The 25,774-nt window shown below is 44.0% G+C and overlaps 1 protein-coding gene across 1 annotated transcript in view; it reads left to right on the plus strand.

Annotated features, from left to right (window-relative positions):
- Positions 1 to 25,483, plus strand: part of grin2db (glutamate receptor, ionotropic, N-methyl D-aspartate 2D, b) — a 50,824-nt gene extending 25,341 nt beyond the window's left edge. Inside the window, exons 6-18 of the mRNA XM_030102321.1 lie at positions 802 to 916; positions 8,256 to 8,461; positions 9,006 to 9,174; positions 10,672 to 10,825; positions 11,860 to 11,985; positions 12,894 to 13,123; positions 13,480 to 13,640; positions 15,557 to 15,626; positions 15,734 to 15,851; positions 20,411 to 20,646; positions 22,283 to 22,850; positions 22,959 to 23,833; positions 25,058 to 25,483. Coding sequence (XP_029958181.1) covers positions 802 to 916; positions 8,256 to 8,461; positions 9,006 to 9,174; positions 10,672 to 10,825; positions 11,860 to 11,985; positions 12,894 to 13,123; positions 13,480 to 13,640; positions 15,557 to 15,626; positions 15,734 to 15,851; positions 20,411 to 20,646; positions 22,283 to 22,850; positions 22,959 to 23,833; positions 25,058 to 25,483 — 3,454 coding nt within the window. The remainder of the gene's footprint in view (positions 1 to 801; positions 917 to 8,255; positions 8,462 to 9,005; positions 9,175 to 10,671; positions 10,826 to 11,859; positions 11,986 to 12,893; positions 13,124 to 13,479; positions 13,641 to 15,556; positions 15,627 to 15,733; positions 15,852 to 20,410; positions 20,647 to 22,282; positions 22,851 to 22,958; positions 23,834 to 25,057) is intronic.
- Positions 25,484 to 25,774: the final 291 nt, after the last annotated feature.

Here is a 25,774-nt window from a genome sequence, read left to right on the forward strand (position 1 = left end):
CACAACAGCACACTCTAACAGGTAGCCAGAGTAGCTCTCGTTCCCGGCTCGGTCCATTTGTAACACCAGTCATTTTCCTTCTCCGTGTACAGAGCAACATCCCACCAGAGGTGGTTTAGAGACTCTCCTCTCTTAAGTTTGGTCTGAACACGCAAATGAGCTGAACATGTAATTAATGACTTTATTTGCAGTAATTTTTTAAAGTGATCCTCAGCACAAACAGTCTGACAGTTATCAAGCAATGATTAATGGATTCTCTTTGATTATGAATTATATCCAGGAACAAGAGGGGAGAAAGAGTCTAAATTTTTCTTTTTCTTTTTTTTTTTTTTTTTGCACTGCTACCTGCTGTTCACTGTCTGCAACTACAAGCTGCTGCTACATCTGAAGCTCTCTGTCAGAGGAGCTTTCAGGCTTTGTTTTGAAGTCGGCACGCTGACATAAGGAGACGATATGAAGGCCTGTCCTGTGTGATTATCCGACAAACATCGAGCTCTCAGCCGATGCACGGAGCAGCAGTTGTTTGATTTCAAAGATCCTGGCAATTCGACGTGTCTGATCATTTGTCTGTATTTGATTAACAGACAGGCCTTGACTGACACCACAGAGGTGCTGTGATTTAGTTTCAAGTGGAAGGAGAGCAGGGCAGACGTTGTGTTGCATCAAAATACAAAAAAACCTCAACATTTCTGTTTCTGCTCTCCTCATATCCTTAATGTAAAATGCTCATTCGTTTTGCTAATGTAATGCGCTTTCCGTCACCCCCTTAACGTGAGCCGTCTCCATTCGACAACGCTGCAGGTATTTCAGCAACATCACACTCGGTGGTCGGGACTACTCCTTCAACGGTGACGGATACCTGGCCAACCCCTTCCTGGACGTCATCTCCTGGACGCCTGGACGCGGATGGGAAGATGTAAGAACAAGAGAGCTGTTGCTTTTATTTGCATTTGGAGATTTGATTGCACTTGATTTAGTTTTTCTGCATCAGACATTCCGCTGGAGACTTGAGACCTTGTAGTTTTGTCCTCTGTGAGACAAAAAGATCAGACGCCTCCAGCAACAGACCCCGGAGTGCGTTTATGCTTATTCAAGCACTTTTGTAGCCTTGATCTCACCATGTGAGCATGAAGACCACATCCGTGCTGCATGGGCATCTCTAATCAGAGATGGTCCTGACAGCGGAGACTCGAGGGTCGCACAGGTTCATGTTCATGTAAAGTTCACTGTGGCTGCCGGTGCCCAAGGCTCAGCGGAGATGCTGCTGACCGTTTGACTGCTCCTGGTTTGCGCCTTTCTTGCTTTTCTGTAGGTCTTCTATTTTAAATTCAGATATTTGGTGTGCTGCCTCTGAAATGAGGGCTTTTGCTGCCTTTTCCCTTGATTTCATGTGAACAGAAATTTTGAGGTCTTTGGGATAGTCTCTTGGAAATTGAGGTGGGTCGGTTTTTTGAAGGAAGAAAAAAGGATCTGAAGAAAGGTTCAAATCTAAGATGAGCTGATGCAATATTCACAAAGTCTAGTATATAAAGAATACACTATAGGAGAGTATTGATTGTGATCTTGCTTTCCTGGTGTTTCTGTGCCAACATAAGGAATAAAAAAACCCACTTCTACTGTTTTTTGCAAAAGTCCATTTTAAGGTGAAGCTAACCGTTAAATTGTATTCCTATCTTGTTGCCGCTGACGGGTCTTGGAACGCTTACTTCTCATAACTCGTTGACTCTTCATGTTATCTAGAAAAAAATTCAATATCAGAAGTATTTGGTTTTTTTCCCCACAAACACTGATCATTACGGCCGTCCCTCTGTGACTCCTGCAGTATGACTGTTCAATCACAAATATTCACCCGTCAACACATTTCCAGCATGGGCTTTTCAGCACTGTCAGAAACACACACTGTTATTCAAGAACTGCCAGATATTGAGGGTTGAAGTTATCTTGGAAAAAATAGGAAAGAAGCACTCATCGCATAATTTTGACAAGCCGGAGTCACAAATCAAAACACGTAGTTAATGGGCTTTACAGCAAAGCTTAAACACACTTTACATGAACCGCCGCATTCATCCATTCACATGCTACCAGTGGCGACAGCTGTCATGTGAGGAACTCACACACCATTGGGAAAAACATGAGATTCTGTGTCCTTTAAAACGCTTTGACACATGAACACGGCGAGACGAGGCATCGAACAGCCAGCAACCCGCTCCACCAGCCGCCCCTAAAATTAATCATTTTCAAAATGAGAGGGTCAACAATGCTTTCTGCAATCTGAGTTATTAATAAATAGATGTTCTCTACAGCCTCTGACTCTTTAGCTCTCTTTTGTGCTTCCTTGTTTATGTGCTGCATTGTGGGACAGTAACACAAAGAGGGATTTGCACACAAAAACCAACTCTGGAAGACGTGCACGCGACTTGGCTTACTCAAATTAAGCCTCACATTATGATAGGTTGAACTTTGGATTTCATTTTCACACTGGAGAATGACATAGACTGTTCCTCTTCTATTCAGACGTATTTCAAAATGAACAAAAAAATACTTTGAATCATTATTTTTGTTTGATATGGTTTTCCTCCCCTAACAAAAAGTTATTCATGTTGTAAAAATCCTCAGAAGGATTCCTGTGCACCGACAAAACAAACAAAAAATAAATAATAAATGAAAAGATCTACAAATATGCAAATATTTTTTCAATTTCTAAAGTTTAAATGAAGGTCTTATATACTTGACTGTAATTTTACCTCTCAGTGTGTGTGTGTGTGTGTGTGTGTGTGTGTGTGTGCGCTGGGGATTTAAGGCCTCCTCACAAGTACTCGCAGTTGCCCAGGACGAGCTTCCACTTTTTCTGTCATGTTGGAAATCGTTCTCAAACCCTCTGCTTCAGCAGATTGGACGAAAACTACAAAAATCTGTGTTCCAAAATCAAAGTGAAACCAAACTGTCACCCCTCAGACATTAACTGTCAATGTCACAGTATAAAGTCTATGATTTCACTCCTTACACTCAGTACATCACAAGCTAAGAGGTACATTATGTTTTGTTGGACTTCTTGAAGACTTCCAAATTAAGTAAAGTCACTGTTAATGGCTGCTGAGATTTATGGGGTATAAAAAGCACTATCAGAGGTGTGTGAGTTCGAGGTTTTTACTTTACGCCAGGTGCTTTGACTCTTCTATGGACCTGAACTGGTCAATATATCACACGCTGGCCTCTTGGGTTTGAGTCCTGGTTGGACTGGGAAGTCCTTCTGTATGGAGTTTGCATGTTATCCCTGTGCGTGCGTGAGTTTTCTCTGGGTGCGATGGTTTCCTCCAAAGGATCTTGAAAGAACAATCATTTGAGGCTGACTGGTTTCCCCAGATTGTCCATCGATGTGAACACTCATTATTTTTCAGAAAATTTTAAAGAACAATTCATGTTGCGGTGAGAAAGCCCAGCTTCTTCACAAATTACATCTTGGTGTGAAAGTTGTTTGGACTAACTTAAAAAATATGAACCCATCCCTTAGTCAAAGTTGAAAATAATCTCTTTCCTGCAGTGGTACGTACTCGCACATTTCATTCTTTGCCCATTTATAGAAAGCAATGTCCCTAGTGTGGTTATGATCGATAGTTCCAGCTTGTTCTTATTTCCTTCCTTCTTAACGGTTAGAATAAAATGTAGATTTACAACGTGCTGAAGGGTGTCATCACCATCTGGAGATAAACTCACCATCATTTTGCGAGTTTGAGTCGAGGTAGCTGCGTCTGCCGAGCGCCAGTATCCCCTGCATGTCATGCATATTCTGTAAAACTGTGGTTTCTTCAGGAATCCTTAATGCGAAGCCTTGTCACCTGTTGGAGACGCTTTCCCTTTAATGCGCCGGGATTTTATTCCAGTCAGTGTCAGAGCAGAAAGCGATGCTCATTTTCTCAGCCGCACACTCCAGCCCTCTATGCCACACAGCGCATGTATGAAGACACACACGTCGTGCTCACAAGATACATTCCACCACCGGCCGTAATCACAGACACCACACAAATTCAAATAGAAATGCACGCATGTGCACACACGTGCAGTCGCACACACACACATGCACACGTTCGCAAACGCAGACAAATACACACACTGGTGGTTCTCAGCCTCCTGCTGGTTTTAACAGCCCACCAGAGTCCAGTCGCAGCGTGTCGTAACATGCTGACTCCTGCCATATCCCTCAAATCCCTTTCAATTAGACGATCCTGCGCTGGTCCTTCCACTCTGTGCGAAACCGGGGTACAAAACCCGCCCACACTCATGCACACACACACGCATGCATGTACGCAAGCGCGCATACACGGACACATGTTTTTAAAGCTTACACACAAACATTTGCATGTGCGTGCACATGAGGATACACGATGCATACTTAGACTGTTCTGCATAAACTCTATTGGGCACGTGTATGTGTGTGAGCGTGCGTGCACACGCACGCACGCACGCACGCACGCACACTGAGGATAAGACGGCTGTATCTGCCTATTATGCACATCCACGCTGTTGGCTCTCCCTGAATATTTAATGTTCTCTTTACAATGACTGCACCATTACCTAGAGCCTGGGAGCACCCGGCTTAGCTAACTGAAACACTGCAGACTGCTGCTGAAGGTTGTCCAGCATTAGCACGGCTTGTTGCAGCCGCAGAGGGTTGTGTGAACCATGATATTACTGGAAGTTAATGAACATTTAATAAATCAAATCACGGTTGCTCCAAAATAGTGTTTTACTGGCTCCCAGATTTTTTTTTTTTTTTTTTTTTTGTCCAAAGCAGAAAACTTTTTCTCCCCCAAAATATTATTGCAATTTTTGAAGTCTCCAGTGTGATTTCTCTTGTAAGCGCTGTCTGTGCTCCCTGAGTGTGTTTTGATTGAACGTCTGTTGCAGGACTGCGGTCGAAGTGCAGTCGAAATACTGTCATTGTTGCTCTTGCCTCTTCCTCCACTCTGCCAGTGCTTGCATTACTCAGACTGGTAGACGACACAAAACTGCCAAACTTTACTCCACTGGCCTGCTTCAGCACTCACATTCGTATTTTTAACTTCTATTTTTTTTCCAACACTGGTCTGTGTTTGTTCGTGTGTATTCTTTGTACAGTTGCGTGGGCTTACAGTTTGCACATGCCTGTCTGTTATGCTGCTTTCTGTTGCGCTTGTCATGACTCTCAGATGTCGCTTTTATCATGTGCTCATGCAAAGAAGTGTCAAGTGATGCGGCAAGAGGAAAGGTAACAAAAAAAAAAAGAAAAAAAAAAGAGATCTTCCTGGAGGTGCTTCTTTCAAATAGCTGCATTTCCCAGGCAAACACATCAATGGCATTCAGCACAGCTGAATAATATTTCTGTGCACAGAGAAAGAAAAACAGTGATTCAGCTAAAGGAATGTTTGTCGACGATTTCGGTTCAATACTGGACATGGTCTTAGCAGCATCTTATTCTAAACTGTGCCACATCAAACCTTCAGTTACACTCAGATCAATTCCATCACATGAAGCCTCGCGCTGGATCTGTGGCTGTCGAAACCCCCCCACCGCCCCCCCTTTCCAGTTCCCCCATCTGCAAGACTCACTGGCCATCCACCAGTTGATTGCTTCATCTTGCTCAAAGCCATTATATGCAAATTATTATTTTTTTTTGTTCAGTGTCTGATTTGACGCTGATGTGTACGATTAATATCTTCGGTGCCACAGTAGTTTCATAAATCACTGCAGCCTTTACACATGCATGGATCTGTCAGGGAAATGCTTGTATCTCACACAACAATGAATATTTAAGACCTGAAGTTATGAAAATAAAGTGTATTTTATGTATTATAGTTAGACAAGAAACCCATCCGGTGCAATGAAATATTACCAAATCTGATTCTGTGGCCCTGCAGTCAGTAGTAACTTCATGAAGCTCGTGATGTTCACTTTTTATTGGGACACTTTTGTCCATATTTTGAATTGTATCTGCAATGGATGACTCTATTCTTTATGATTTATTCATATTTATGATGCAAATATCAGCAGAATTAAATTATCTCATGCAAACAGTGTAAAGGTAATGAACACCTTTTGGAAACTGTCACAGCCGAGCCTGAACCAACACAACCTGCACTTGAGGGACGTTGAAGTATTTCCTTTCATAGATGTTCATAATTGTGTGTCTGTGCTGCCATTTTGCTGACACTGTGCACATATAATATCTCATATTTCATTGTTAAAATCCAGTTTAGGAATATTAGGCTGGGACCTCTGAACACATCCACCCTTCTGCTAAATTGACTGTTTAATAAAGTCTGTTTCCTTCTAAAAGTGATTCAAGTTAGCAGACTGGACAATATTATTAAATAAATCTGTTAAAATTCAACAACATGAAGAGTAAAAGACTCACTGATAGCAATCCAGATCAGTTGAAAATTATCGATGATGTTTGTAACAGCGATTGAGATCATTTAGATCCATAAGCGATAAAAAAAAGTAAAATAAATACACAACTGAAGACTTTCCAGGTAGAGACTTTTCCATGGGAAGAAATAGTAAAGATTGTTCACCATACCAGTACTGAATACAGTTCAGCTACACTTCATGCAGATCTATGAAATTGATATTAGATTTCAACCAATTTAAAAAACGATTTATTGTAAAGATGAGAAAAACACATATCCATCTCTTCCCTCCCTTTCTTTTGGAAATCCCTCGCTGGTGTCCCACGCGTTTTTCTGAGTGAAAATTGGATGCAATTCAGGCAAAGAAACTGTTCAATATCCGTTAATTAAATTAACGGTTAGCATCTTAAAGCTTTCTTCTGAAAAGTAACAGTTTTCTCTTCTTCATCTGATGCTATGTTACCACCTTCTGTGCTCGCAGACAAAGATATGTTTTTTTTAATCCACACCCAATTCTGCAGTCTGTCTACCACGCTGGGCTGAATGTAATAAACTGCTGGCTATGCTGGTCTTTAGTCTTGATTAGATATATCTAATGGATATGAAAGATAGTATTTAATAATGTTAAATGAAAACTGTACAGCAATTTATAATAATCTTTTATTGCTTAATTGTATTTTTTTAATACTGAGCCCAGATGCTTTTAAACAAGTATGAAGCATTTAGTTCTGGGTGTCAGAAATAATATGCTTGTCTTAATACATATGAACAAAAAGTGATTTTATGAGCTGTTCTGCTTTCCTACTCGTGGTTTGTGCTTTTTCATTGTGCAGCATATATGCAGCATATGGGAGGTCGCACTCGCACACTTGTGAAACAGTTACTTATATCAGGTCAGAGTTTAATCTGGAGAAAGGTGGGGGTTTCAGAGGTTTCACACGGCAACGAGAAGGAGCGAAAACAGGAGTGAGAATCTTGAGTTTTGGCCTCCTCAGTTAAGTTTCTTCCCAGCTTCCTTTAAATATGTTGCATATCTTAACTGGTATTTGCATATCTCTTTTTGTGGCTGCATAAACAGCTCTTGTTGCTTCTGAACTCTTGACCAAGAACTCAGCAGCTGCTGCCTTATTTTTATTAAAGTGCACCTCAGTCGTGGGCAAGTGGTTAAAATGTCTCGATGAGAAAAAGGTCCAAGGCAATGAGATTCCAGAGTTTTTCTCTTATATATTGTAAATGGGAATAAATCAGATGTAGAAAAGCCTCCTCACATCTGCTGTGGTTCCAACATCCCACACATTTGTGTCAGCCTGTCTACCAGAAACACACAGATTCAGGATTAATACCAAAACCTTTCTTTCTAACCTTCTTGCGAGATAGCCAGTGAAGGAAGACCCCAACAAAGCTGTAACGGTGGGATTTGTAACTCTGCGCAACTTCTTAAATTTTAACCTATCACACTTCTTCTCAAAGGTATTTTTGGATTTTTGCTGAGGACAGTTTGTCCTCCCGAAAAAAAAAAAAACCCTTGATGAAGAGACCTGTTCAAGCCAGAATGTCTTCTGATTTGAAAGCATTCTGCTTCCAAAAACGGTAACATGAACTGATTCTGTCATGCATTTGGAAAACCTTTGTTTTAATAACCTGAGATGTCAGAGCAAGTCAGAAAATTTGAGGCACTGTAATTGAGAGAACGGGAATGTGGGGTTGATTGATGTTTTGTGTTGAATGTTGTAACGATGATGTATTTATTTATCATTATAAACAAATGGTACCGTAAATTGCCAGTAAATGGATGAAAACAAAAAAAAAGCTGTCTGTCTCTCTGTGCACCCTTCCTTTCTAAAATGTTTCCCTTGTCTGTTCTCCTAGGTAGGCTGGTGGGAGAACGGCGTGCTGAGGCTTCGGTACCCTGCCTGGTCTCGCTACGGGCCATTCCTTAAACCGCCGGATGATGCCCAGCACCTGCGCGTTGTCACACTGGAGGAAAGGCCATTTGTCATTGTGGAGCTTGCAGATCCTGCATCTGGAACCTGCATCCGTGACTCGGTTCCCTGCAGACGGCCTCTCAATGCCAGGTTAGACTGCTCTGAGTGAAAAACAAATCTCAGGAAAACTGGGTTGAGTTTAGTGATGATTATGATGTGCTTTATTATACATGCAGCTGTTAGTGCATCATATAATGTGTGAATAAATAAATGACACTTTAGAGAAGTCATTGAAGAAGTTAAATCTTTCAGAAAAAAAGCGAAGCGTTTATTTGCTGCCTTATTCACCCGAGATGTGAATGAGGTTGCTAAGCTCTCATGATGCCATCCAATCGAGGCGACATCAGTCACCTATCCAAACTGTGGTCCCTTCACTCCGCGGCCCTAATCAATAGCAGACTGCTCTCCAGAGGATCAGGGGAATGACTCAGGGGTCTGGAATCCGATATGACCACAGTGGAGCTTTATGGTTCATCAGCCGCTGAAAGGATGACAGCAGCTGCCCTGCGCTGGTCGATCACACCTGTCACCGAGGGCCCGGCCGCACCGTCCCTTCCTCCAGACCCTTTCCTTTCCTTTTTCTGTCCACTGTTACATGATGTGTTTCTCTTGTTTGCAATCTGTTTTTACACAGCGCCATCCACGAGGGAGTGGCTCCCATGAAGCAATGCTGCAAGGGCTTCTGTATCGACATCCTCAAGAGGTTGGCCAAGATTGTTGGTTTCACCTACGACCTTTACTTGGTGACCAATGGGAAACACGGCAAGAAAATTGATGGGGTTTGGAACGGCATGATTGGAGAGGCAAGTTTCTGTGTGTGTGTGTGTGTGTGTGTGTGTGTGTGTGTGTGTGTGTGTGTGTGTGTGTGTGTGTGTGTGTATGTGGTTGTGCCTGTGTGCATGCGTGCGTGCGTCTGTGCGTGGATGCCTGTGGTTCTGCCTGTCTGCCCTTGTGAACAATGTGTTCTCACTGTCAATCCTGTGTCACTCGTGTGTGTGTGTGTGTGTGTGTGTGTGTGTGTGTGTGTGTGTGTGTGTGTGCGTCTGTGTGAAAAAAAACAAAAAAAAAAACAGTGTGTGCTGCTTTGCCTTTGCAGATTTTGTGTTGCATGTTCTGCGGATGGGCAGGACAGTAGCATTTCTCAGCGTGCGCTCTCGAGCCCTGGGTGACCCGTTAAACGCTATGTGTCACTTCAATCGCCGCGAGAGTTATGGCCGCTTAACCACAGCTGGCAATCAGACAGCTGTCATTTATTACTCGCATACACACGCCCAGGTGTATACGCAGACGTACAGCGGACGAGAGGGTGAAATGCACACGGTTCAAGAAAATAAAGGAGTAAATGTGATTTCTAACGCATGCTGTGAACTTGCTCAGTAGCAAACATCCCTACAGCGTGTTTATCTGCAGACATGCATCCCTCTTCACACACAGTCACGGCGGCACATACGCACATTGTCAGGCACCCCCTGGCTAATTGTGATTTGTCCTTGATATTTTCTTGGCAATATGGTTCATGATCTCCTATTAAGAAAAAAAATAAATAAATAAAACAGTCATGCTGACAGAGGAAAAAGAGGCACAAATAAACAGACACGCATGAACACATCCCCACAGTCCTACTGAGATCGATGCTGTTTCACTGAAGCGTCCTGCCGTTTCTATGTTTGTCCCAAAGGGAACCTGCCAAACGCCAGTTGTCACAGGTTCCAAAACAGTCCCGCTGTGCACTCGTGCTCTATCATTTATAGCCTGAGCCCAGGCCAGAGCTGTCTGTCGAATCTATTTTAACATGCAAGAGGCCAAGTGAATTTTGTTTTCTCAAACTAATGTCTGTCTTTTGATCAGATGTTCCAAAGCCTGCCATTCTTTGATCAGGTAATCCAGAGACTTGGCAAAGTTGAGAGGAGGGTGCTTCGCTTTCCGCTCCGCTTCATTTTTCTGCTGATTTGCTCTGAAGAGCGGATGTGCCATGTCTAATGTAGATTAACATTTCACTTGTACAATCAGCAGACAGAGCGGTTTTCAGGTTTTGCGAGATGGTGTCAGGAAAAAAGATGGGCCGTAGCTCATTTCATATGCTAAAGAGATGCACAAAAGACAGGAGTTCACTATTTATACTGGACTGAGTCTTTGGTATTCCTCACTCAAGAGATCATGGTGTAGAAATGCGAAGCTCCTACCGAGTAAAACAAAACAAAAAAAAAAAACAAGCTTTGTTGGCTATGGAAATGGCTTCGTCTCTACAAGTGTGTCCCTTAATTAGCTTCCTTTCTTATCACCGCTCTTGTCCCTTGTAGGTGGTGTACAAGCGAGCGGACATGGCCATCGGTTCTCTGACTATCAATGAGGAGAGGTCAGAGGTTGTGGATTTCTCTGTACCGTTTGTGGAGACTGGGATCAGTGTCATGGTCTCCCGTAGCAACGGCACCGTTTCTCCATCAGCTTTTTTAGGTAAGAGGCCATGTTTGTGGGAAACGCTAAGCCGACGTTCAGAATCTAATCTAATTGTAAAGTGTCGAGCTTGCATAAAACACTGCGGTCTTTGGTTGCTGGTCTTTACATCGAGATTAGCTTCTGTTTTTTTTTTTTTTTCTCAGCTGCTCGTCTCTTCTTAACTTTTACTTTCACTCTGTCAGCAGACTCAAGGCTCCAGTGGGAGAGCAGTGTTATTGGCCTATAGACTGCATTGAGATGGTTATAAAAAAAAGAGAGAGAAACAATTTTATGGACTTGTGGAGAACACTGGGTGTGATTTGTGTTGAAAGCAGAGGGAGGATGGATGGAGGGGAACAAAGAGTAGAGGGTAATACTAATATGTATTTTATTAAAACATAAAGATTTTTAAAGGAATTGCTTTGTAAAAATTAACGTCATAAATGTAATGCATACTATAAAAAAAAAAATCTGGACATTTAAAGTTATGATGCAAGACTTAAAGTGTTTCAGGTTCATGGTACATGGTTACAGGCTCCTTTTAGAGGCTCGCCGCTATTATACCATTATTGTATCATCCATTGCCAACATAATCCCACCTAAGCTCCTTTGACAAATTACTCCCTTGGATAATATGGTAATACCAACAGTTTCCGTTTTAATTGCTTAGAATCCCCACATCATCAGAAATGTGATTTTAAAAAAAGCAGACGTAGATAAAACAACAAAAATCAATCATAATTTACCCCAGTAGAAAGATTTAGAATTCATGATTTAGTTGTAATTTTCTTGTGTACTGGCTCAGATTTATTTCAGCTGTTTATTCTCACCGACTCGACATGAAGCAAACATATATGAGTTTAATCTTTTTAGTCTTAGTGTTTTTAGTCTTTTAAATAAAAAAAGTGTTTTTTTTTGTTTGTTTTTTTTTTGGAAGAGGTGCAGTGCTGAGCCTCTATTTAATGTGCCATGTCTATGAAGCAATGACAATGATCGCAGTACAAAGAAGTTCACACGTGTTCACTTTGTGTGTTTTTTGTTTTCTGCCACAGAGCCCTACAGCCCGGCGGTGTGGGTGATGATGTTTGTCATGTGCCTGACCGTGGTGGCTGTGACTGTCTTCATCTTTGAGTTTTTCAGCCCCGTGGGCTACAACCGCAGTCTCCAAACGGGCAAGAGTGAGTGATGAGCTGAAGCCGTCTGTGTTTCTGGTCTGATGAATTGGTCTTTGTGCGTTCAATCACTTCAGGAAAGAAAAAAAAAAATAAAGTTGATCAAAAGGACAGGCGGTGAACACATCCTGCAGAAGTGTTTCAGGAAATCAAAGTCAACATGTTTTTGAAGCATCACAGTCGTCATTTTTGTTTTGAACTGAACGGTTTTCTTGCTTCTGGTCAGCTGTCACATTCCAGATTAAATTAAACTTATGGACATTATTATTATGGAACTGTATTAATATGCCTCAATCCTTAACTGCGAGTGTGGCAAAAAGAATATTATACATACAGTATGTTGAACCGCATCCAACTATTCTTGATGCTGAAGCAGTCATTCATTATTCAGCAGCATAGTTTGTACCCCTGTGATATTCAGTATGCCTGATGCCTTGGTCGAATACCCAGCCAGCTCCCCTCTTTTACCGCATGATTGCTGTGCTCCACATAATTTTACCTTTCTGTCATCCTTTCATATATTCCCCTCATTCATTCTCATCTCTTCTCTTCCTTTCCTCTTCCCCCCCGCTGTGTGAGCGCGTGCGAAAGCCCTCTGAATGATTTGTAACATGTGGTTTAATCATTTGTACAATCACGTTTTAGCTGAATTGAAAGCTGCCGTGCTTGAAATGTATAGTCACTTGCTCACCAGGTTCGGTATCAAATTGCATGCTGTTTTTTTTTTTTTTTTCTGTATACTCTAAGAACCTTTTACAGATCATTCAGGAAAGTTTATTTGAAATCAGGTGCTTCATCTGCAGTCACACACCACCACATACACTAGCTCGGTTGCTCTCTGGTAAAAGAAAAAAACATTACAGGCAGTAGACTTTCGCTCTCACCCTGTTTCCTCCTTTTACAATTCTGGGCAGAGTCTGGAGGATCCACTTTCACGATAGGAAAATCTGTGTGGCTTCTGTGGGCCATTGTCTTCAACAACTCTGTGCCGGTGGAGAACCCAAGAGGAACCACAAGCAAGATCATGGTGCTGATCTGGGCCTTCTTTGCTGTCATCTTTCTGGCCTCCTACACTGCTAACCTGGCTGCCTTCATGATCCAGGAGGAGTACATTGACACAGTGTCGGGACTCTCGGACAAGAAGGTACTTCACTTCTTGAATACTGATGAAGTGGGGAAAGCAGAAAGAGAATTAAAGTCTTAGAGTGAGCTAAATCCCATGCATTTGAATGTTCAATTGATTAAAGCACAGGAATTTACAAATGAATAAAATCTCATTTAACATAACTCAGTTACCACAGTGCTTGAATACTTAAAAGACACTCTCCTAAATATTGCTTTAAGTCCAGAGGCTGCTCTCTTTTCTGAGATTTGACTGTGTTTGGAGTGTTGTGAGTTAGTCTGAGAAGTGGACAGAAATAGGTCAGACAGATTGGTGCACAGCCTGGTGTGTCTCAGGCCCCTTCCGTCTCCCTCCCTCACCTCCCTTTGCTCTGGTAGTTTCAGCATCCCGAGGAGCAGTACCCACCTCTGAAGTTTGGCACGGTGCCCAACGGGAGCACAGAAAAAAACATCCGCTCCAACTACCCAGACATGCACCAGTACATGGGCAAATACAACCAGAGAGGAGTGGAGGACGCCATTCTGAATCTGAAGACTGGGTGAGTCCGCTGCAGCATGAGAATATACACGTATTGTGTTGCATCTCTGTGTTTTTGTTTTTTTTTTGCATTTTCGTGTAGTTGAACTCCCTTCTCAGCTCTTTCCATGTCATGGCCGTTCTGAAATGACACTGGAAACATTTCTCTCACTGTTATTGTCACAGTCACATCCTGGCATTGAAAGCACAGCGAGGTTTTCTGTCGGTGGTCTTGCTCAGCAGATGGTGTCTCCCACCAGTTGAATTTCTATTCCTATGAGCCTTTAAAAGACCTATCATCTGTTTGCATAACTGAAAGTTCATCCTTGACCCTGAGAAGCAGCAGTTGGCATTTTACAGAATATACAATACAATCTCACCACTTGCTTCATTAAAAAAAAAAAAATATTATTTGTCCATAAATTTAAAAGGTATTAATGTGTAGCTGTCATTATAATTATGATGATGATTATTATTATGATTCATTCTCTAAACACCTCCTGTCACCAAGGATCGCGGGTGGAAAGACAATCCCAGTAGACAATAGGCTCTGCTATATCACAGAAAACACACAAGTGTACACACATATACGTGCACACACACACACACACACACACACAGGGAGAACATGCAATCTCCTCAGAAAGACTGCTGACACCAAGGCAGACTGAAGCTGAGGATATTTTCACAATGAAGCGAGAATGTTAACCATGATATTATCATGATTAGTAATATTGCTGTTGTTGTTGTTGTGCGTTATCATAAATCATGACGTATGGACAGATGTGATACGTTGCCTTTTTTTTTTTTTTGTATCTCTCATGGCTCATTATACAGAACGTACATTCTTTACAACAACTCCAAATAACACTTCACATCTTTTGTCACACTTAATGCTTTCACACGCAGATTATCTCACTTTTACTCTGCCTCTCCCTCTCAGCCTCTCTTCCTCGCTCTGCCTCTAGTGTGTGTCTCTCTCTCTCTTTCTGCCTGTCTCTCGCTCCCTCCCTCACTTCCTCTGCTTCTCTCTCTCTCTCTCTCTCTCTCTCTCTCTCTCTGCCTATCTCTGTCTCTCTCTCTCCCTCCCGCTCAGCGTCTCTTCCTCTCCCTGCTATCTCCCGCCCCCACACAGTGCGAGCAGCACCTCCCTCTTCAGTTTTCTAGTAGAATCTCTATCACCCGTCATGTGTTGGATTATCCCAGTTAAAGTTATCCTAAGCCTTTCTCATCATAACCCACCCCTCCATTGCCTTGACACCGAAATTATAACTCGGTGTTAAAATGTACAAAATGAGAAGCTCCTGCTTTCCACCTGCATTTTTTAATATGTCTCAGTGCTTATCTTGTGCTTTTTCTCTCCGCTCTGCTCAGCTGCCCTCTTAGGTTACCGATTCTTTTTCTTCTTCTTCTCCTCCTTTTTGGTCCATTCTTTCCTCTCCCAGTGTGCTTTCTCCGTGTGTCTGTATTTAAACTTTATAATCCTCATCACTCTCTGGCTCTATCCCATGTCTTTTCCCCCCTGAAGTGTGTAAATCTCCCCCCTCCTTCCCTCCCTGTCACTGTGCTCTTCGCACTGTATAAATCCCCATCTTCCTCGTCCCCTCCGCCACCTTCCCTCTCCCTCTCACTCACACATCTCCCCGATCTCTGCTTTATGTTATTCTCCTTGTGTTTTCTATCTTTTTGCCCAACCTTTTTTTTATTTTTTATTTCTTCCACCCTTTCCTTCCTTTTCCTGTCATGATTTAACTTTTTATGCCCCCCTATCCTTCTTTGTGCCTGTCTGCCTCATATTTTTGCACTGCAACTCTCTTCCCAGGTACATTGCGGAGAAACACCTTTATATCTCTTCCCCTACCTCAACCATTCTCTGTGCACCTCTGCTCCCGCGCTCCCATTAAATGATGAATGAATTCTCCCTTGATCCCTTTACAGGAAACTGGATGCTTTCATTTATGATGCTGCAGTATTGAACTATATGGCCAGGAAGGACGAAGGTTGTAAGGTGAGGATGAACCCACGCGGACGCCTCATGCACATATTCTCACATAACCGACACGAGTTTGCCCCTCGGTAACTTTCTCAATATCTGTATGTTGTCCTCTTTCCAAGGTGATGACCATAGGCTCGGGGAAGGTTTTTGCCACCACAGGCTACGGTATCGCCCTGCACAAAAACTCACGTTGGAAACGTCCTCTTGACCTGGCTCTGTTGCAGCTGGTGGGAGATGGTAAGAACCGCAGGGAAAGAGGGGGGAGAGAAGAAACTAATTAGGACAATGAAGGGGCAAAGGGAAGGTTATGGGTAAAGTGACGGGACTGAGAAATGAGCGACAAAGTCGCACCGGGGTTGGGGGTGGATAGAGAGCACAGGGGGTAGATGAATGAGAGGATGTTGAGTAGCAGAAGTGGGGAAAATAAGGTGAGAGCGATGGCTGGCAAGGGGTTTTGATTGTAACAGAGGGAATAATGTTGTCTAGGAGATGGCTGGTGATGCTTTTAAAGAGATTTCCTGGTCTCTTTACTGTCTGGAAGAGAGAAAAGGAATAAAAATGAGGTGAGAGCTAGGAGAATATTAATTGTTAGTCTGTTTTATAGCAAAAATGACTGAACTGTGGCAGTGAGTGTGGAACCTGTTTGACTTTCTACCGATTCCTCTTTCTCCTGCTCGGAACGGCTTTAGTTGTGTGAGTCAGTGTTAAAAAAAAAAAGAAAAAAGAAAAAGTCACAACTTGTGCGCTGACAGATTTACACTTATCACAGATTAGCTGAGACTGACACAGAAAGTGAAGGAATCTGAGAGGGAACACAACCTGAAAAATACCCTGAACACAGTATGTGTTCGGAGGAAGGATAGAATCCACCGAATCAGAAGAGAGAATAGACTGAATTACGAAATAATTGACAGCTGTGAGAGCAATATTAGTGTTCAGTTTGTCTTATGTGCTCACTTGTGTCCAGGATTAATCATCGAGCGGACGCTTCCTTGTGTTTGACAGAGAGAATCTGTTTTTAGCAATACTTGTCAGCACACTAATTCTTGATTGTCATTTTACAAAGTCGCCACACGCATTTATTGTCTCAATCGGATGCTGCTTTTGCTTTTCCTCATATTCTAAATCAGCTTTGCTTATGGCGTGGCGGACAAAGCCCTTTAGCTGTTTCTGGCACGCAGACACTTCAGCTGCTTACACACTGATAATGCCAATTTGGTGCCAAGATCTATTAAATAAGACTGGCGTCTGGAGCTGAATAGCTGGACCTGAGGAAGGGTGCATGCGAATGTGTTTACGTTTGTGTCTGTATCTATGTCTGTGTACAACCGAAACAGAAAACCCAGACAGCTTGACATCCCATGTTTGTTATTTCTTTTAATTCCTGGGTATGTGCCCTCGCCCTGCTTCTGTTATGTGCAGCGAAAAAACCCCTCAGCATCAGCTGTGCACAGATGTGGTTGTGTGGTGGCGTTGAATGCTGAAGGTTGTAGCTGAGGGCAGGCGTTTTTGGAGTGGATTACTAAGGAAGAGGATTAGTTTGTTTGGATGTGGAGAGAAGTGAAGGCGGGGGGGAGGCTCGCTCACGTTCAACATGCCCTTAAAGGCTGCATCTCAACAATCGCCCCGCGGCTCAAGAACTCAGCATCGCACCTTCAGCTGGGCTAAGACATGTCACGGTGTTACATCAGAATTGAAGCAATGCTGTGTTTGGGTCCCATCATTTTGCAATCGCATTACATGATAGAAGAGGACTAGAGATATTAATCACTGCTGTCTTTACTCTGTTAGTGTATCCTTCTCCTTGTTGCTGCCTCTGGTGATTCATAGCAGAGTTTCAAGAGATGGTCGATTGATCTCACTACAACTTGTTCCCTGATAAAGGCTAAACTGCTGAAGTAGTCAGATTCCTTTCCCCCTTATCAGATCCTTTTTTTTTTTTTTTTTTTTTTTTTTTTTTGCATAGTATCATAATTTTGATTTCAAGAATATATTATTCATTGAGTAGATATTAAAAATGTGAGAAGCTGGGTCAGTTCTTGGCTGGCAAAGGTTTTTTTTTTTTTCCTTTTTTTTTTCCACAAGATCTTGCAAATGAACGCAGGGAGGTTTGTCATGTTGTGATAAAAGCACAGGATTGTACAGGTCATGGTTTACTGCTCAACAACTGTGGAGCTCAGTGTCTCTGGACATGTCTGGCATCTTGCCACATTTGGCATACTGCTAACGCCTATGTTCATGTGGGTGCTCGCTCATTTACATGCATGCACACACACACACACACACACACACACACACACACACACACACACACACACACACACACACACACGTGCATGCACATGCACAGTTTCCGTTATTAAGTAATGTCTTTGTGGCGCATGCCAGCTCCGTGTTTGCAGTGTTGCCAGCTCTACCTGACCTGACCTGCCAGGAACGACATAGGTGGAGTGTGAATTTGACACACCTGTCAGATTTGGCAGGCATGAGCTGGCTGTGACTGAAAGGTAGAGACAACTGCCATCACAAAGGTCTAAGGGGGGGAGAAAAAAAAACGGGCACAGCGATAACGGAGACAGATTTAAAGGAGGGAGACGAAGAAGCACAAGATGAATCACTAGAAGTCAAATGGCAGCAGCAGCAGGAGATGAGACTTAGGACTAAGAAAAAGGATTCAGCTGAGACTGGTGAAGTGGAAGTGGGAGAGGAGCCTGTCTGTTTATCAGTAGCCTTCACTACGACACTTGCTGTTTTCACATCAGGCCTCTGTTTGGGTGCACAGCTGCGACTGAAGGTCAATGACACCGATAAATCCTATGTAGTGAGACCAGATTCTGAAGTCAAAAGCAGACCTTGCATGTCTTGGTTTATGCAATACTGTGGGAAAGTTTCAGGCTGGTATGGATGAAAAACCTGAAGGAGCGCATTAAATATTTTGTGCTAATACTTGTTTATCGCATGCAAATTACAAAATGAATTAGTCAGAGACTATCAGCATTTGGTGTGACCACTGTACATTCAAAGCAGCATCAGTTTTTCTCAATACCCTGGCACACAGTTTTTGATGAACTTTCACAGTGGTTACTTTAGAATATCTTGGAGGACTGTGCACAGACATGCTGTGATGTAGTATACGTTATAGTCTTGTCTCTTCATGTAAGTCTATTTATGCTTAAGATCTAGGCTGTCTGGAAGCCATACCACGACTATCTAGTTCTTCAAATTTATAATAGGGCTTAATAAACTCTTAATTGTTTGTTTGCAGTTGTTTTCCTCTACTGCAGAATAAATTTGGATCAGCTGCCAGTCTGTGTCATTTTCTTAGTATTACATAACCAACAAGTAGAATTATATTCACCAGCCTAGAATTTCCGCGATGAACTGCATGGATATATGAGCAAACCTGAGCTGTTACCTGAGCCTGCCAGCGCGCTGCCGTAGCACTGCGTCCATCTGTTGCCGTGACTGTAGGCCACGGCTGATTGGCTAATGATGTTCTACAGGAGACACATTAGCCAGATCACACAGATGACTGGATCAGCTTCATCTAAGCTGCGCAAGCAGAGCTAATGATGGCACAAATGAAGAGGCAAGATCTTGAGTTTTCACAGATCAGTGTGGTGTTGCAAGATGTGTGACTTCTTTGCTTTAAAGCTCTGCTCTGCCATTTAATTTGAAATTGTTCAGAAGATGTAATTTACATTTATTCAACCTGCACGCATGGCTGTTGTAGTGCTGCTCATCATGTTATTGTTTAAAGGTTACAAAATGTCTTCATTAGAAAAGGCAGGTAAATGCTACACCGCTTAAATTTCAAAATGAATCCTAAGGAGTTACACCAGCAACTCCTGCAACCTTTCACAGATTTAGAATGGATTCTCAAATCTGTTGGACCAGTGAGGTCAAACCTGAAAAGGCAGAGTTGTGTGTACCGTGGTCTTGCCTGGTTCCTTGTAGGTTAACAGATGGGAATCTTGACTCCCCAAGAGCTTTACCACCTTGATGGAGATTCTGACCATCCCTCCAGCACAATTAAATGATTATGATCTTTCACTTTCTGTGTTTTGGTCTTTTCCTTTCATCTCTCTCTATCTCTCTACACATTTTCCCTCTTCTCTTTTCCCATCCTTGTCCAATTGGAGGAGTAGTCCACTGTTTGTCATAATGACACAATCCTAGCTTCGCGTTCTCCATCTCTGTTTCCCTTCTTCCAGCGCCGTCTAACACCCGCTTTCTGTCTCATTTCCCCTGACACGAGAAAGAATACTGTTCCCTCTCTTTCTTTATAATGCATTCTTCCTAACTCTCTCATTACCTCTCGCTCCCTCTTTCCCATGCTTGCTTGGTTTATCCAACCATCTGACAGTGGCTCCTGGCCTCTCTTTCTACTCCTCTGCTCATTTACTCTGGGTTACAATGTTGAGATTAGGTTGTCGATGCCATTTTACTTCTCAGGGCCGTTTCATTGTTTTGGACTCTCTTTCCCCCTATCCGTCTCAGTCTCCATTCTCTTTGTTACTTAGGAGCAGTGGGGTTTTTTTTATTACTGACCTTTGACCTTGAGGAGTCACCTTGGATTATGTGCAAACAACAAGCCAGATTTCAGACTTGTTCTTAACCCCTTGTCGTTTGCAGATTTCCGTTTAACTTTGTTTTTGTTTGTTTCAAACCACCTTTACTGTTATTCCTTGTAATGTTTTCTTGTATTTCTCCCTTCATTCTTCTCTCTCACCCCCTTTTGGCCTATTTCATTTCCCTCTCCTCTCCATGTCAAACCTCACTCATTCCCTTTCCAGATGAAATTGAGATGCTGGAGCGCCTTTGGCTGTCAGGTATCTGCCATAACGACAAAATTGAAGTGATGAGCAGTAAACTGGACATTGACAACATGGCTGGGGTCTTCTACATGCTGCTGGTGGCTATGGGCCTCAGTCTGCTGGTATTTGCTTGGGAACACTTAGTCTACTGGAAGCTGCGCCACTGCATGGCTACAAGTTCTGGCAAATTGGACTTTCTCTTAGCAATCAGCAGGGTAAGTGATTTTCTTTGTGTAGTTTTTCATCAACACAGTCATCACACTAAACATTTTCCTTTTTTTTTTTCAACATATTTAGAATTACATGTTTCACACATGTTCACAGATAATGTTTTAAGTAACTACTGTAGGTTAGAGCTCTGTTCACATATGTACAATTCCTTAGTCCAAACCAAAGCTATGAAAAGGAAATTAAGCAATCCAGTTTGGTTCACACGCACAGTATGGCATTTTAACAGCACAATGAAAGATGTAAACAGAAAGTCTGTGGACATCTGTGATGGTGTATTTTTTGTGACATACCTTCATAACTACCACAACAATGCCAGGTGCAGAGCTAAATGAAATACAGTGTGTAGGATTCTTGTGGTGGTATTTTTTCCCGCTGATATTTCCCCAACAGCTTAAAAAAAATTGTAAATGCATGTAAACACAACACAAATTTTGCTATTGGAAATCAAATTAAGCTCTGCTGCAATGTTGTGTCATGCTTCTCTTCTTGTGTTTGGCCATGTTGTGTCCAAACTTCCATTGTACAGCACCATAGCTAAATGGAAGTATACAGCTTTTCCAACAGTTTTGTTCTGTGGGATTGGTGCACAGTAAAATCTGGATTAAAGTGTTCACAATGGTGCAAATAACACATTAAAACTGCCCTCTAAGTTAGCTTTACCTGGACCAAATCAGACAATTTTGGACACAACCTTAGTGAGATCTGATGATGGAGTTTCAGATTATAACCAGCCAAATATTTCTGCATTCACCATCTTCTTTCATGAGAGTAAATTAGCCTGTTTTCATGCACTCTAGAGCTGATGAACATGCACAGCTCCTAATTTGAATATAAAAGAAAAATAATTGGCTATCTTGTCGAATAAAAACATGGTTTAGTGTACTGCATCTGATTTCTACAAATGTATCCCTCAAAATGAAACCCATTTTTGTGTGCTTCTCAAAGTACCAGGAATGCAGTAGTAATTAGAATGCTGTGCACGTGTCCAAGTAAACACATGTGTGTGAGCCTGTGTGCTCCTGCCTATGTGCACCCTTATCCGTTACTGAGTGTAAGTGTTAGAAAATCTGAGGTCTGGGGTCAATTCAATTCCACTCAGTCAATTCAGAAGATTAATTGAAATTCAATTCCGCTCACACCCTGGATATCCTGGTCCTTTGACAGTAACCTTGACACAAACTAACCGCACCATATGCATGTGATTATTGTACCGTCTCTGACAATTTAGTGTTTTTCTCTATTAGGGTTGTAATTTATGCATTTATGTATGCAATTTCATTAACAGCACAATGCACAACTGTTCTATAAATAGAATTGGATGTTTATCTGAAAACAGCAACCTTGCAGTTCTTTTGAAAACGGAAAGTTATTTGGATTGCTGTTTTATTATTTACATTCTTTTTCACCCGGCTTTCTCGCTTCCTAATCTCGCACAGACACATTGTGTCTCTTTTTGCACTTAAACATCACATTTGCATATTGTTACTGTTTCTCAAGTCTTTTATTGCATCATGTTTAAAACACCGTTTTTATTTTCAAAAATGCTGTTCACTTTTCATCATGGTTCTACTCACACGGAGAGTGATGTTGTGTTTTTTGTTGGTTTCTTCTTTGTTTTAGGGCATGTATAGCTGCTGTAGCTTTGAGGATGAGACAGCGCCAGGTGGAGCTAAAACTTTGCCCACGCATCATCACACTGCAATGGTTACAGTTCCATCCCAGTCACATGTTGTCTCAACAACGATGTCAAACCCAGCAATTGCCATGGCGCAACAGCAGCAACAGTCACAGCAGCAGCAGCCGCAGCCCGTCTACAAATCGCCTCTGCCAGGCTCTCCTCCCACCGTGGTGCATTCTGGGACAACACTGGGTCCCTCCAACACCCCGATTGCAGGTGCACCCCTCCCTTGTTCCACCTTCCTGCCCCGGCCAGATCGCCGACTGGCAGTGGTGGATCGCTGGAGGCTGCCCAAATCTGCTACAACTACCAATCCAATGGCTGTAAGGGGGGCCATTACTGACATTGGACCTTTTGCTCAGAAAATCCCACCAAATTGGGCTTCAACTGCTGGAGGGGGTGGGGGGCTTGATGGCTATAAAAGATACTATGGTCCCATTGACCCTGAGGGACTGGGGCCCTGCATGGAGCAGCAGGCAGGGTCCCAGACCCCCAAGACTATGCCAAGGGGCCACCCCCAACCCCCTCCAGCCAGTGTGGCCTTCTATTCAGAGAAGGGCATGGACCATGGGGTGGGGAAGAAGGTGGTAGGAGGTGGCAACGGAGGTCAGGGGAAAGGGGCTGCTAAAACTTTGGGTACTCCCAGACTGCCTCCTAAGAGTCAGGCCCCTCTGCCTCCTACACCCCCGCTGCCACATCCTTCTCCCCCTCTCCCTTCATCCTTCTGGAGGAAGCGAAGGCCCAAGAAGCCCAAAGAGCCTGGAGGGCCACTGTACGAGAACATTCTGCCCTTGGGGCGGAGGGGAGGAGCACGAGATGGCGTGAGAGAGGGAGGAGGGAGGAGGGCACGCCCCCTCTCTCCCCCGCTCTCACTTCCAGTACCAGTACCCCTCAGCCCCTCCTATACCCCACCTTCCCCTTCTGCATCCTTGCACTATACGTCCTCATCCTCTTCGTCAACCACGTCGTCCACATCCACGTCTTCATCTGCCTCGTCGTCTCGCTCCACCTCTCCCACCTACTCCTACAGCTCATCCCGGAGCACACGAGACAGGACTGGAGGAATGGATGGAGAGGATGATGATGATGATGAGGAGCTGACAGAAGAGTCAAGTCTCCTTCTGGGGAGAGGAAGAGAGAGGGAACGCTCAATCATCCGGCCTCGTTCCCTCAGTCACGGCCGCCTGCCACCACCCATACCCCCGAGGAAACCACGCACATCCTGGGGTGACAGAGAAAGAGAAAGAGAGAGGGAAAGAGGCGGAAGCCAACTGTCTCAACTCCAAGAGTGGTGGGCAAGCTGGAGTGAACGAGAGAGAAGTGGGGCAGGTGGAGATGCTGACAGGCTAAAAAGGGAAAAGAAGAGAAGAAAAGAAAAAGAGAAAGAGAAGAAGAAAAAGAAAAAGAATAAAAAGAGGAAAAAGAGGGAAGAAAGAGAAAGAGAGCGTGAAAGAGAGAGAAAACGCAGAAAGGTGAAAAAGAAGAAGAAAAAGGCTCTGAAGACTAAGAAAAGAAAGAAATCAACTGGAGGAAAACGTTCTGAGCCAGAGGAGGGAGATGTAGAGCAAGAGAGGGAGGGAGAGGGAGAAGAAGACAGAGACGGTGGAATACAAGACTACTCTTCATTTTCTGCCCAGTATCGGAGTGCGTTCGGGGAGAAGGGGCGGGATTCCTGGGAAGGTGATAGGGACAGAGGCAGGCGAGAAGGGGAGGATGGCAATGACAGGGAAGATGAGGACAGCAGCAGAAGCAGGGAGAGGCGTCCCAAGTCCTCACACTCTCATTCCAGACATCGTACCCCCAGCAAGCGCTACCCCAACCTAAACAAACTTCCTGCCTCTGTCAAATTTTGGGTGAATGGAAGAGGAGATAGTTCTAATACTCCTGCAACATCCCTCCACCCACTTCTTCCATCCTCCAAGCGGCGGCGAAGTAGCGGGATAGATAGAGATGACAGTGGTAGACTTGGGGAGCGCCGTCCCTTGTTAATGCATTACGAAAAAGAGAAAGCACAGACTAGAGAAGGGCTGTCCTTCCATGAGTGGGACTCGGAAGATGATGATGACGACGACGATGATGATGACGAGGAAGAAGAAGAAAGGGATAGGGTGAGGGAGGAAAGGGGAAGAAGGGCTGGTCGGGGAGCAGTCTCTGAATCAGAGAGGGACAGACCAAGGGTAGAAGATAGTTACTCAGATGAGGGCTCGTCCGGGGAGTTCGGTCGCTTTGAGAGATACTGGGAGGGAGATCCCACAGGGAGCAGCACTGGAATAGGGGGCATTGGTGGAGGGGGCTGGTTCTTTGGTACCTACCCCTCGAGAGAAAAAGGTGGCAGCATCAACAGTCGAGACGATTCCTTATTGGGAACTCGAGCTGAAGGATGGATTGGTACTGATTTTTGGGGATCAGGTCCAGGTGTTGGTTGGGGTTCGGGGGGAGGGAGTGGAGGTTTGGGTTCCCAGTGGCCACCACCCCCAGCAGCTTTCCCTCCACCTAGACGGTACTGGTCGATGGACAAGATTCCTGTGAAGGGAGAAAAAAAGTGGAAAAGTGGAGGAGGAAAGAGCAAAGGGCGATCTAGGGAACGAGGGGAACAAACAAGGGCAACAATGTGTTCCTGTAGCCTTTACCCACAACCCCATCCGTATCCACATCCCCACAGCCGCTCACACACATCCCACTCTAAGAGAGGCACCACAGTGCTTTCCCATAGCCAGGAAGAGCTTCTCCCCCACTGCCACAGCTTCAGCGGGGGGTCTCGACCCAAGCCTTTGCCCCCCAAACCAGATCCTAGTCAGGCCAAATCAGGCAGCCAGTCTAACCTCAGCCTCAGCACACAGCCCACAGACCATCCACCTCAGCCCTCGCCGTCGCCACCCCAGCAGCCATCCATGTCTCCCACCTCCCTCCCGATGCCCATCCCACCTCCTCCCTCATCATCTTCTGTGTCACCACCAGCAGGGGTAGGGATGGCCAGCCAGGCCCAGGCTCAGGCTTCAGCCAGTGCCAAACTCCAATATCAGAGACTGCGCTCTGTGCCACAGCCACGGAGGTTCTACTCTCCCCACCTGCCACTCAAAGCCAAGAGCCTTTGCTCACGTCGAGGGTCGGCCCACTTCTCTAGCCTAGAGAGTGAGGTATGACAGGGGGAGAGGAGAGAGGGAGACGTGGGAGCGAGCACCACTGCTACCGAGAACCGTGGTGCCATGGCAGCCGGAGCCAGGGACAACACCAGAGATATGGCTGCCTTGGTGACCATAGGTAATCAACTAGCAACCATCACTACAGGAACTGATGTGGACAGTAGTTCTTTCGCTAACACGGCCATGTGTGAGAACAACACAGCTGCCACCCGTTCCATTGTACGCGTTCTAGTGAGGGCGACTGTGAGACGCCACACCAGGGTGAGCTACATCCCTTTGGATGGTTCCCAT

Source organism: Salarias fasciatus, chromosome 11 (assembly GCF_902148845.1).
Source record: "Salarias fasciatus chromosome 11, fSalaFa1.1, whole genome shotgun sequence".
NCBI classification, from domain to species: domain Eukaryota; kingdom Metazoa; phylum Chordata; class Actinopteri; order Blenniiformes; family Blenniidae; genus Salarias; species Salarias fasciatus.